The sequence below is a fragment of the Hippichthys cyanospilos genome, chromosome 1, assembly GCF_059441005.1.
Source record: "Hippichthys cyanospilos isolate Australia breed blue-spotted pipefish chromosome 1, RoL_Hcya_1.0, whole genome shotgun sequence".
NCBI lineage: Eukaryota > Metazoa > Chordata > Actinopteri > Syngnathiformes > Syngnathidae > Hippichthys > Hippichthys cyanospilos.
The window spans coordinates 18600089-18614124 of NC_142369.1; the positions used below are offsets into that span (position 1 = coordinate 18600089).

The 14036-nt window shown below is 37.1% G+C and overlaps 1 protein-coding gene across 1 annotated transcript in view; it reads left to right on the forward strand.

Moving 5' to 3' along the window:
• arhgef28a (Rho guanine nucleotide exchange factor 28a) overlaps positions 1–14036 on the forward strand; it is a 51157-nt gene that overhangs the window by 5374 nt on the left and 31747 nt on the right. Inside the window, exons 3-10 of the mRNA XM_088417262.1 lie at positions 876–1017; positions 3436–3545; positions 4503–4689; positions 7435–7618; positions 11515–11716; positions 11933–12008; positions 12462–12508; positions 13354–13420. Coding sequence (XP_088273388.1) covers positions 876–1017; positions 3436–3545; positions 4503–4689; positions 7435–7618; positions 11515–11716; positions 11933–12008; positions 12462–12508; positions 13354–13420 — 1015 coding nt within the window. The remainder of the gene's footprint in view (positions 1–875; positions 1018–3435; positions 3546–4502; positions 4690–7434; positions 7619–11514; positions 11717–11932; positions 12009–12461; positions 12509–13353; positions 13421–14036) is intronic.

The following is a 14036-nucleotide window of genomic DNA, read 5'->3' on the forward strand; positions in this document are numbered from 1 at the left end:
GTTCGCACACCCAAGTACAAAAAAGGTTTATAGCATTAATTACTGGTTCAATGAGTCAGGAAAGTACCTGGAGAGAAGGAGAGACAAAAATTGTAATAGAGAAATTCCAAGCATTTAAATCAAATTGAAGTTGCCCAATGCAGGGTTAAAAGTGAGAGCTACTTGGATACTGATTAATGCAAGGGGCTAACACTACGATGCACACTTAAGTTTTGCTGAAATAATTGTATGTAACTCGTTAGCACAGTATATGTTATTGAAATAATAATATTAAATATTTATCTGAAGACACCGATGGCAAAAACGACAGAAGTCATCATTCTCCAATGGCACCAAGCAATATGTGATTCAATTGATATGCTTTCAAATTTGTAACATTTATTTATACCTTTGTCAACCATGCAGATAATCAAGTCCCTACTTTTACTTTTTTCGGTGTGCTTAAATGACCAGCAGATGAAGAACTCAATACAAACCTCATAATTGCAGATTTACTCTCATGAAATTGACAAAGATATTGTTATATACGTTATTGTTATTGACTTTTTTCTTTGTTTTGCTCCAATCAGTCTATGTCTTGGTGTTTGACGATTCTTCTCTAATTCGCGTTCCTCTTTCTGAAATCAGCATCCAAAGTGTTTTGGCCTATTGGGATCAGTCCAGGTCTTTGTGCCAGAAACTAAAAAGGCATTCCTGCTTTTATTGAGGGGAACTTTTAATGTACCCTCCAGAGAAAATCTGCTAAGAGATTTAGTGTACTACTAAAATATTTACAAATCTACACGGGGGGAAAAAAAAAATCTTTTAAATAAACATATATTGTACATATATAAATCCTTCTAGCTACCATCATTTTTCAACTGTTTTCCTCTCAGGGGCAGGCCAAGGTGTTTGCATTATTGGAGGGGCTGGATTCCACCCTGGAAGATGCTGAAGTCTTTATTGTTCTGGAAGGATCCACACTAGTCCATGTCATCAGAGCTCAGAGCGACATCATGCTCTGTTTCATAGTGCCAGGTACGTGGACGAGCGATTGTGCCGTTGAAGCTCAAAGTCCAACACACTTTTGTGACTTTAATTGACTTCCGTGTTGTTGTAATTTTAACATTGTAAGTAAATCACTTGAGTTATTTGTGTGAAGGCAAATTTCGATTCACACCATTCCAATTTCATATTATTCCAATTGATCATGCGATAACTGCTTCAAAATTTCACATCCAAAATATTTAGATTTCCCACAATTCCCTGTTTTCCAGGCCAAAAATCCCATTGGCTTCACATTGGGTGATTTTACATTTCATATTTACAATATTCACATATATTTTCACAATTTAGCTCATTCATCTCACCTTAGGGATCATTCCCATCATTTCAGTAATTCATACATTCCAATATTTTCCCATAAATCCATATTTTTCACCCTTTAATATTTCACAATTAATTTTCAATGGGAGTATTCCCCAGTCATTCCCAATGGGAATTAATATTTCACATTTTGAGTTTTCCCCATTTCACATTCATAATATTTAACTCTTTCATTTTACCCCATAGGTCATTCCCATCATTACAATAATTCATACATTTTAATATTTCCCGTAATTCTATAATTTCACTTCAATATTCATATCCAGTGGGAGATTTAACATTTCACATTTTGAGCGTTCTCATTACACATTCACAACATTTAACTTATTCACTTCGCCTCAGGAACCATTTTTATCATTCCAATAATTCATAAATATTCATATATTCCCATAATTCCATATTTTTCACCTATAATACTTCATGGTTATAATAATTCATTCTGTTATCACCAAAATTTCTTCATAGTCATTACTCATCCGATTCACACCGCTCCAACTGATCGTTTCCCCTGATTCCAACCATTCCATGGGTGTAGCCATTTTCCTCTTCCCACAATTCCACTTTTTTCAGTTTTTCCCTTGTATCGTCGACATTATTTGGCCTATTCAAACCGTTCCAACCAATATTCAGAATACTTCACAGATTCAAGCCATTCAAATATTTCACATCATTCCACCATTCATCAACTCTCCCTGAAGCGTTTTTGCTGTCACATGCAATTTATTCAAGAATTGCACATTTTCTAGTTTGACGTTGGCTTACATAGGAAGCGGCCTACATAAAGACCGTGACTGCTTTTAATCTACTTAAAGGAATAAGCTGCTAATTTAGCCATTTTTTGCAGTAAAATGTCAACATTTATCTATTAAATGTTTGATCGCGAAATTATTTTTCATATACACATAATAGCTTTAGAAACACATTTTGCTACATCCTGTGGACTGAAAAGGACATCACATAGCTTGCGACTGTCACATAGCCAAATGCAGAAAACAGGTCATTGCCTGAGAGACTTGGACACGTGTAATGCAATTTTCAGTAGCCAATAAGTGGTAAAATGTATTTTTAAAAGTTTTACCACTGAACACAAAAGTACTTTAGTTATCAAATTAATTATAGGCAAAATATTAGTTCTGTACCGCTTAAAATGGCTAAATAATTAAAGTATCCCTTTAATGAGCAACTCAACTTTATGCTTTTCCTCTTTACTGTTTGTCAGAGTTTCATGAGACATGCAACATTTGTAAACCTTGCCTACTTACATGCACATTAACATTATCACACAAGATTTGAGTACAACTTGATTGATGTCACATGAAGATAATTCCCAAATCTTGCTTGACCATATTATTTTCTCCAAGATATACCCCTTGTGGGGAATGGATATCTGAGGTTCCACTATATGTTGGTATTGCTTATGTGTCTTACTTGAAGAAGACTCCCACATCTTTACATACAGTATGGAACTCCTTCGAAAGATTGGGCTTTTCTATTATGTCTGTGATAGAGCCATGAACTATATATCACCCTTCCAATCATATATTGTGTACTGTAAGTGGGTGCATGCGCATGTGCACTCACACACAGACATACACACGCAAAGTCTGTGACTTGACGTCTGGAAATGCACAGAATCTTATCAACTTCCTGTCAGGAGGGAAACAGCTCCACAAACAATATGTCAACATTAGTGAGCAACAGTGCAGTTAGACAGAGGGCAAACAGTTGCACAGGCCAGAGTTACTGCTACAAAAGCCACAAAAAGTGGCTAAAGACCAAGTGTTCCTGCCTTTGTCGAGAAAATAAATCATCATTATCGTGGTATACCAGAAGGAACTATGCAAGCACAGTAGGAATTAAAAGTCAGTAAAGATGCTTTGATGGTTAAGGAAGTTTAGATGCTCTCTGATAACTGTGAATGACTTGTTATTTACCAAATTTTTGGTGTCACTGGTTACTTCTCAAAGGATTACCATTGTTGTACAGAATAAGCTCATTAATGACATACAGGGAAAATAATAATAATAATAAGTCGAAATAATGATTTTGTATGTGTTATTATTTTTCAAGGACATAATCTTGCTGAGGTGGTCTCTGTTCAAGCCTACTTGAGCTCTGAAACTACACCTCTCACATGGGTGGGTGGCGCAATGTTGGAATATGTCCAAGACGATGCACAGGTATGAAACATAACGTACCACGAAGAAGTCGTAGGTCTCCACTCGTGTTGTTTTACAATAAACCCTTTTCAAAACATTTATTTTGACATTGTAAATATGTAAACAATGACACAAGCTGTTAGCAGGTTCCAAAATAAAATAAAATAAAACGCAAAACCATTTTCAACAAAATGTTATTGTTGGATTTTGTATGGTCTAATCCCTAATTGCGCCCCCTGTCTGTTTTAGATTTTCCTTAACTCTTTCAGTGCTCACTACAATGCTCAACTGGCTTATATTAGGTAAAAAAATGTATTTGACCAGAATTTTATGGTTCATTATTGTTTACTATTTTAAAAGATGATAATTCTTTTCCATGGCACTGAAAAAGGTTACTAGGAACCAGCCTGCTAACTGCCATAAAAAAAAAATCACAAATACAAAGCTATGTGTATGTATATTTTAGAGCTTGGCGGTAATATTGATATATTGTGATACGAAGTGACGCAACATGCGTCACTTCTTACATGTCGATTATCGGTTTGGAAATGTGTTACTTTTGTAATCTTGCATTTCTTATGTCAGTTTGGTCTGGAGTGGCTTTTGTATCAGGATTTTTGTCATTTTATGAATCGTGTTTTACATTTAATTCATTCCAAGCACTTCAGAAACACCACATTAAATATTACAATAGTGTTGCGTGTATGGTGTGACTGGAGAGTGAGAGATTGGTCGAGTGAGAGAGAGTGTGGAAGAGGCGCATGCGCAGCTCCAATTCGAGCCAACTTATGAGGGCAGTCTACCCTGGAGGGCAACTCCGGGCTTGGAAGAGGGATTTCCTTGTTTTTGTTTGTTTTTTTCTTCTCCAGTCATTTTAATATATATGCCATAGATTTTTTTCGAACAAACATTGCCCAATATATCGCAATACGTATTGCAAGACGCCTTTTGCCTTTATTTGGTAATAATCATTCACAGGATCTGGCAGAGCACCTGGTCACCTACGGACATAGTCTAAGCACTTTGGATCACAAAGAGTTGAGCAGCCTCTTCAACCTGGGCCAGCACAGCTCCCGCTGGGCTATGGATCGACGTGTGGCCCTCGCTATTGCTAATCTGGATATTCCTCCAAATTGGAACATTCTTGGGAGTCCCAGTAGAGATGGTGAGAGCTTATTTCTAAACAATAGTCTCCTGTATGTCAAATAGTCAGATGAAATTCACATTTCATTTAAAAAAAAAAAACAAAAAAAACCCAACAACAACAGCTATTGTTTGGTATCGTATTTGGGTTCTCATCATGTAGTGTTAGGAGTTTACAGTAGGTGCTGACATGTGGATATAGAGTTTATATAATAAGTCCACACATGCCTTTTTAAATGGCTGTTTAGTATATGAAAAGAGTTTCTCGTCTTTTTATTTGGGACTCTAGGTGGCCTGATCCTACAAGGAAAAACATCCAAGCCTCTTTAGTAAAAAACAAATGAAATTTCCTAAACCAGGGGTATTATACTCATTTAAGCTCAGGGTCTGCATGGAAGAAAATCTATTCTCAAGTGGGCTGGACTGGTATAATCATGCTATATTTCTTGAAAACAATGTCAATTATATCTAGATCTTTGCTATGTACGTCACTCTGGACTCAAAAGAACAGTGAAGCATGATAGAGACAGTATTATGCTTTGGGGATGTTTTATTTATTTATTTTTCTTTCCCCTATTGAAACTGAGCCCTTCGTCCAGGTGAAGGGAATTCTGAACAGTTCCATTCGGAAGACCCTTGCAGTCTGTCAGATTTGGAGTGCCTTTGCAAAGAAGAGTGGGCAAATAGTTTCGCATCGTTATGCCACACTGACATTGCTGATTTAGCCAATAAGGCACAATAAGCTAAAGGTGCTTTGACAAAATATTTGTTTGGGTGTGTGCATAATTTATGCAACCAGTGTAATGTTTAATCAATTTTAATGATATAAAAAATGTGTAGAATGTTTTGCATCCACTGTTTTGCCAATAAGTGAAACTAGGAGCTTCCTTTGAGAGAATAGGCCTGTAAAAGCGAACTCTTCAACTCTGTCCCTTTCCACCACTCATTAGCATTTTCCAGTGCTTGCTTGCCGGACTGAAATCGGAAGTGATCATGTTCACATGTGTGCTTCTGTTGAATTCATCATCGCTAATTAGGCAGCCTCTAATGTGGTTAATAGAGCCGTTCCATCTGGACATTGCCTGAGGCGGAGCTTGGGCGCTGACCACCAGGTTTGCTAGATACCAACGTCTGTTCATATGAACTAAATTGTCGTTTACACCCTCCTATACAGCACATAAACAACAAACTCGATTTCAGGCTAATTTTATTATGGCAGCCTGTTTCATTGCAGTGTCTCCCTCTGAATGTCTGCAGTAAATCAGATTCAAAAGGGCTTGTACTTGGCATATTTTTAGCATTTGACTTATGCTGTTAGACTATTAAATGCAGCTGAATGAGCAATGCTAATATTGACTTACACACTCCCTAAGACCACATCTGTCCAATACATTCACCTTGTGAAATTTACACTTAGTTGTCAGCCCTAATGTTTGAACGACATGGGAGTAATATTAAAAGGCTTATGAATTTATGCATTTAGACTGAGTATGTTTTGGGCCAGATTTCATTGCTGGCTGCTAGACCAGTAGCACTGTTACACTATTATATTCTGTAGATTTATGTTCACGTTATTGGGTGCACCTGTACAATATAATAGAATACAATTGCTCAGCCTTTTTAAACACTGTCAAAAGTTATTGGTTTTTTTTTGTTATTCATAACCTAGGCTACAAGTGGCATTGGTGCAGCTAATTAATGGTAAAAAAAAACCCCTCATTTTTAGCAATTTACAAGTTGAAAAGACGAAACAATTGTATTACTGTACATCGATGCACTACACACTGAAATATCTATTGACTTTGCTTTTCAGATTGATGATTGTAAGTTACATCCAATGAAAACCCCAAATATTGTACTCCATCTCAAAAAAATTCAATATATATATATATATATATATATATATATATATATATATATATATATATATATATATATATATATATATATATATATATATATAATATAAGAATCAAAAATTTTTTTGGGTGAATTCAGGTGTTAGAGTCTACGGAAAATGGCCTTCTTCCAAGTGTTGTGTTTTGTTTTTTAACAAATATTCATAATAAATGAGTTTCCCTGTTTTAATTCAACAACTCCAAAAAATGAACATTTCTGTATAATACGAAGGTTTTTGTGTTTGTTTGTTTGTTTTTTTTGTTTTTTTGTTTTTGTTTTCAATACTCTTGCCTGAGGTCTATCATGACAGGGTGACACGTCACAATATAAAACTGTCCAGTTCAAGTTCGCCGGAAACACATGTCATCTAATAATATGGTCTGTTTGTTCTCTTTTGCTGAAGTATGCAGCTATTGACAGAATCATGTTAGCAAACAGTTATTTTCTACCAATGCAGCCCTCCAAAGTGAAGACTGAAAAGATGAGTTGGTGGAACAAATTGAAAATACCCTTCACAATACAAATGTATATTTGTAAAGGTTGTCATGAAAAGACTTCGAGAAACAGAGCTTGCTAAACTGGTGAAAGCTGACAAGAAAATAAGAAGCCGTCGCTGCTGTTTTAAACATCTTTCGTTGCCTCAAAGTAGGTCAGTGGGCTAAAGTGATTTAAGTGCTGGGCCGTAGAAGAAATCAATCTATGACAAGTAGGCTAATGATTACTGAATAAGAAAACCGTTTGTAAAGAGATCACATACATGCCTCATTGATGATTTAAATCTTGCCAATTTAAATGATTTAAACTTTAATCTCTTTATCACTCACGTGATTGCTTGCTATGATTTAATGTTAATGTTCTCTTATCACAGATCGAGGCCCCAAAGAGTCTTTGCTCCACCTGGCTGTGCGATGGGGTCTGTATCGACTGGCTGAGTTGCTGCTTTGTCAGCCTGGAGGTCTGATGGCTATCAGTCTTCCAAACAAGGAGGGAGTCACTCCACTGCAGTTGGCACTCTCTTCAGGCAACAGAGAACTGCTGGAGCTCCTCACACAGTAAGATTTTAAACTCTTCTCAAAAAGTGACTGAGTAACTGATCACAGGACTACTTGCACACATTCTGGAAGTTTAGATTGTCTAAGTAATTTTGGTTCTGTTGTATGTGACATTTAAAGTGAGAATTGGCGGTGTTAAAACTAGCAAGACTTGAACGTACTCTCATGTGATGTCACTATGCTGATCTCAGCTCAACGTTCATCTGGGTTTGGTCATGTGATGTTGGCAAACTGATATCATTTTCAGTTGACACTAAGTGACAAAATGGCCACACCCTTAGATGGATAAAAGCAAGTGTTTTTTTTTTTTTTTTTGTTGCTCAATTCGTATTCCACCAACACTGTCTTCTTTATCGAGAAGGTCAAATGATACTTGGATAGAAACAGCTGTGTTGCTGCTGTTTTTGATCAATTTCAAACGTGCATTTGATACAATCAATCATTCAAAACTTTTATCCAGACTGACCGATTTTAAATTCAGCGATCACACTATTAAATGGGTTCACTCTTACCTCATGTTACAAAAGGGCGTTAAAAATTCTCGATAAGAAACCTCAGTCCTGTCATCACTGTCTAATTCTTGATAAATATAATTAATTAAGTCTCTCAAATTGTACAATATTTAAATCTTCTTGTTTGATTTATAAAGTTTTACATGAGCTGGTCCCTCCACCATTGAGTGAGTTCATCAGACAGAAGTCAGTCAGTGGCTCAACTCGTGTGACACGAGCTGCAGTCAGAGGTGACTGTGAGCTCCAATTTAAAAGAACATCGTTCTCTCAAAATGTTATGTCACCACAGGGCTCAGAGACATGGAACAGTATCCATGTTCTCCTGTCAGTGAGGGAGAGCACAAGTCTGACTACATTCAAGAAACAGCTAAAACTGTGGCAAGAGAGAGATTCAGTCCTGTGAACTTTTGACTCTTGGCCTTGCAATATTTCTATGCTGTTGGGATTAGTGCAATTTACATGGTATTTGTAAATGCGCAATAGGGGTGATGCAATTTAAATTAGTTTTTAAAGTGTCTGATGGAAATTTGCAATACATGAAATGGAACTCTACTATACAGTATGTTCCTTATTTTCCTGGTCCAGTCTTTGTTGTTCTCTGTGTAACATGTGTCTCCTTATACTGTCTCTGTACTGATCATTGTATTTGCATATTTCTTGTGTTTCTTTGTCTTTTATGTACCGCTACCTGCCAGGAGGTCTACAGATGGAAATTAGCCCAGGGCTATAATCTGGCATATTTACAGTTTTCCTTTAAAATGTTCTTTAATATGCATTATTCCTCCTTTCTAAATAAATAAAAAACACTATTGTGAGACTAGTTGGGCTGTACAGAACATATTTTAAAGTCCTTTTTTTTTCTCACTTGTTCTTCAAAAGCTGTTGGTTTGTAAACATTTCTTTAGTTCTATTTTTTTTTTTTAGGACAGCTGTCAAAGTTAAAGCGTGAATATTGGAATTAATTTAAATGTTATAAATCATTAAAAAAATGACTCAGTTCATTTCTGTTTACTTCATGTGGCGGTTAAACTGCTAACTGCAACCAAACGAAGAGAAAAGTCACTGGCACAAACATTGACAAACATAAACGTTTTACTTAGTTTAACTTAGTTTTGCCTAAGAAAAAAATTTTGCAAAGTTCAAACACAGTATTAATTCTTCATATTTGGTATAGCATCTCAGAGCAAAACACCCTGCAGTGAGAATGTTCTGCTGTACTTGTTTTAGTGACTTAAAAAATGTAACTTCAGAACTGGCATGAAACCATACTGATGCTCACAAATGCTTACTTCTGCCCATAGCCTAGCTTCAAGTACTTTCCTATAACTTCATTGTATGGCTCATTAACTTTATTCCTATGCAGTTACCAGAACTCTGAAAATCTCCCTTGTTCTTAAAAATGGGCACCAGTACGCTTCTCCTTCATTCCCCAGGCATCTTCTCACTATCCAAGATCCTGTTAAACAACCCAGTCCGAAACTCCACTCCGGTATGGAATAGGTTTGATTCGCATATTTTATTTGGCGTGAGTTTTACGTCAGATGCCCTTCCTGACACAGGGGACAGGCCCTTGTGGGTACATTGCAAATATCTGGGTGAATAGGTCGCCTTAAATCTCTGGCATCCCCTTACACAACAGCTTAGATGGGCTGAAAAATTGAACTGAAACTTGACTATGTTTGTTCTTGATATTCTAAACGTGTGTGACACAACATAAGAGCACTTCTCAACTTGAATCAGAAATGGGTTATCACTTCCAGTACTGCTGAATTTATGATTTTTTTTCTTTGTCTGCAGGTCCAAAGCTTAACAGAATGTAATTAAAAACATGCCCACTAGGTAGCACAATTATGCTAAATATGGGTTCTCTCCATCCACTCCAGTTTCCTCCCAGACTCCAAAAACGTGTATGGCAGTTGTATTGGACATACTGTACTAAATTGTGCTTAGGTGTGATTGGGTGTGTGAATGGTTGTTTGTCTCTGCATGCCCTGCAATTGGCTGGCAACCAGTTCAGGGTGTCCCCTGCCTTCTGCGTGAAGCCAGCTGGGATAGGCGCCAGCGAGCCAGTGACCCTTTTGAGGATAAGTGGGCCTTGTGAGGATTCGTTACATTACAATATGACTGTAATGGAAAAGTAAGGCATTACACTGCCATTGCATTACTTTTATATTACTCTCACCAACATAACTGTAAATATGTATTTGCCATTTTAAATGTAGCTGATTATGCTTACTACTCATCCAGTGAAAGGTTGTCTTAAGCCTAACAACAGTACATATAATTTGATATGTATTGTTTTGTAAACCTTTAAGGACATGACAATATACAAAATCTTTTTTGTATTTTCATCCATTTACGGTATTAGTGAGCTTCACAGCATAGTGATGCATTGTTTATGCTTTGGGCAGAAACAGTTAGTGCATTCCACAATTTCAATGTTAACGTTCAGTCGACTAGGTTAGGGACAGACCTTTCAAAAAAATAGATTGTTGCAGTGGGGCTAACGCTAGCAGCTATCCTACATCATCGGTATTGTATTTAACGTAGTTTAACATAAGTTTTTGTATGCTTCACCTTGATACACGTTGACCAGAAGTATTATAGATAGATTATTATTATTAGTAGTAGCAATTGTACAGTGAAAATTACTGTAAGTTTACTTCGTCATTATTGCTAGTTGCAACAGGGACCTTGCTGACAAGGTTTCGAAATGCTGGCGAATCCAATGTGGAAAGCAGCAGCATATCTTCTACGTACAACATACTCCGCCAAAAGTCTCCTAACCTCTTGAGGTCAAAGAGGCATCCCTGAGTGACAGAACGATAATTTTGCCTGCTTTGTTTTATCCCCATTCTCAATCCATGTGTATTCCTTTCGGTAAATTTACATTATTATGGCACCACTTTAAATGTTTTGTCAAAATACTGGCGCTATTTGACAGTGGACATCTCTCTGTGTCGCGCGGAAAATGCACCTAACTATTATATTCTTCTTGTCTTTACTGTATCTTTGATAGACTGAAAATAATGAGCGTATGTCCATCTTGTGTGCGTGTTGTCCATATTCAACTTGTCGTCTGCCGCTGCCACACTCATCTGGTGTAGTAGATACTAAAAGAAAATGCACGTTTTGCTCAGAGTTTTCTCCTTTGATCTCATGGTGTTTTTGGCGAATTTGGGTAAAAAACAAAACAAAAAAAAACACCACTTTCAGGTTAAAAATTACTATTACTATTACTATAAAAATTACTATATTACTATTTTTGTGTGTAATGCCTTAGACTACCGCGTTACAGCAAAAAGTAATGCATTACAGTAATTACATTACTTTTGGACTGCATTACTTCCAACACTGATTTTAAATGCTTCAATTCTGTGGCAGCCCACCCAACCCTCTAGCCACACCTCCTGCAGGACTATCTCAGGTATGGGCAGACTGCTCCCGTTTGCTGAGATACTGTCATGACACTGGCAATCTGACACTGACCGTTCGACAAAATCTCAAGTGGAGCTCAGAGGAGAGCCGACATGCTGACATTCATCTGCTCAAAAGCAGATTTAGAGATGAGGGCTTCCTCAAAGAGGTTGGTGCGGTTGTTTATTTTTTTATTCTTCTATTTGCTAGTTGATATCAACCAGGTTTTAAATAGTATGAAATATTGCTAAAATCAAGTTGTTCAGCCAAGGCATTTGTATAAGTAACCTTTATTGTATAATTGAGGTTAAAAAAGAACCTTTATTGTCAAGAGTAGCAGTCTTCCCATGATTTTTAAATTAAATGTGTACTTTTCTTTTCTCAGATTAAAGCATTAAGAAGAGAACGGAGAGAGCCCATTTTCGGCAAAGAACAATTGGTGGATGATCCTGCGGAAAATGGTAATCTAACCAATCCATATCTGTAAGCTTACTGGGATTTCAAATTTTATTTTTCGAGACTTAACTGTTCTTCATGTGGCAACCTTGAACTATTTTTTTTCTACTGGTGTTATTCAAAATTTTTTGACTGACCTCATGTGGAAGTGTCAGGTACTGCAAAGTGAAAACTGGGACAGTTTTAGGACATTTTATTAATGTAAATGTTCCATATGACCTGATTTATCAGTAATTCGATTTGTTTTCCTTTGAGAGCTTTAAGGATCACTAATAACACCAGGGATAGCGCCAGCACCTAAAGTAAGATAACAATGCAACAGCAAAATAACCCAATGATACAGCTCCAGAAAATAAGTGCTGATTGCGCAGTAGATTAACAGATGTGATGCAGTTAATATGTTATTACAGAAATATGTGATTCTATTCAGTATAAATGGTGATTTTTTCTTGTTCTAGGACATATTCAAGATAAGACTGGAGATAATTCATCTGCAGACGATAATGTGAGTGCAAATATGACCTTCTTATCTCACACATGAAACAAAACAGCAGATGTATAGAAACTCTCTTCATCAAACCATGAGCTGATAATTTATTTTCCAGTATATTAATGTTTTGAAAGTATGGGAACTACTTGGTCCTTACAACAGCAGCAACAACATTTGGAAGAATGTGTCCTACTGTACATCAGCGGCTGCACCAGGTTGCAGAGGACCCCCCCCCCCCCCCCCCCCCCCCCCCCAAAAAAAAATAAAATAAATAAAATTAAAAAAAATCATAATTTCCCAAATTAGCTTCATTTTGAAAATCTGGGGCATGCCAGCTCATGCACACATTTTTGTACTTAAAACTATAAAAATTGCATAATAAGGGGTGGGGACCCCTGTTCTACATACTTAAAAGGGAAAATTGTACTACTTTACATACAATGTAAAATTTCAAAGATTTCATATATCTCTATGCCCAACCTGTGTGAACATCTGACTCAGCCAGTATTAAGTTCACTGCCACCACCTCACTGCCCCTCAGTGCTTCACATTTTTTAGTATCATTGTTAAGGTGTTGAAGCCGCCACCTGGCACAGTTGGCTTGAATAGCTCACTTTGTCAGCATGTTTCATGTTTCTTTAGGACCTGTTGTACACGCTACAGATGGTTACCTAATTGATCTCTCTTGCTGTGGCACACCCGAGCAGGTCGCTGCCAAACAGTTGTGTTTTTGTACTTAGCCAGACTTGTTTTTTTTTTTTTCCTTATGTTGTTGTGGAATGCTTGTAAGTTGTAAGCTAATGGAAAAGTATCATTGTGGAAATGTGTGTGCTGCCCGTGAACACTTTTTTTCTGCACAGGATTACGAGGAGCCACTAATGTTTTGCCTGAATCAGGAGGACAGAGAGGACGAGCAGTTGGACTTTGGTAATTGGCCTACTTTAAGTATTACTGTTGAATGTCAAAAACAATTAAAACCTCATTTCAGAATGCATCTCTAAAGTAAGTACCGTTCTTTTTTTTTTTTTTTTTAAGCTTATTGTGCTTCAGGTGTGAATAAGAATGTGGCCATTGTTTTAGGTGTCCAAGTAGCTTTCAATCATTAAATAAGCTCAACAGTCTGACAACTCACATTTCAGACCTCTTTCTTTTAGCAATTTTGGATGCTTGTCACTCTTTGTTCACCACAGTCAGGACACATGGAAGGGATTTTTATGAAATAGCGTGCAGAGAGTACTTCTGTAACCAACCCAGAATCATCCTACTCCTGCCAGCAAGTTTTGGATCACAAATGAATTCGAACGATGTGGCCATAGGTAGCTGCCTTCGGATCTCCTGTCGGCCAAGAGGGAAAAGGCTAGAGATGGGGAACATCCTGTGGGTTAATGATTGGCTTGATTTGTCGGTGCGTACAATGATGCCTGAGCGTAAGAATGTCGCGGTTACCAGCTGAGGCTGCGGGCTTTACAACATTTGGCACTGGACGTCTGCAATTTTAACTTCCTGTGGCTGGTGTTGTTTTCCATGCTTTGTGTTGTAGCCA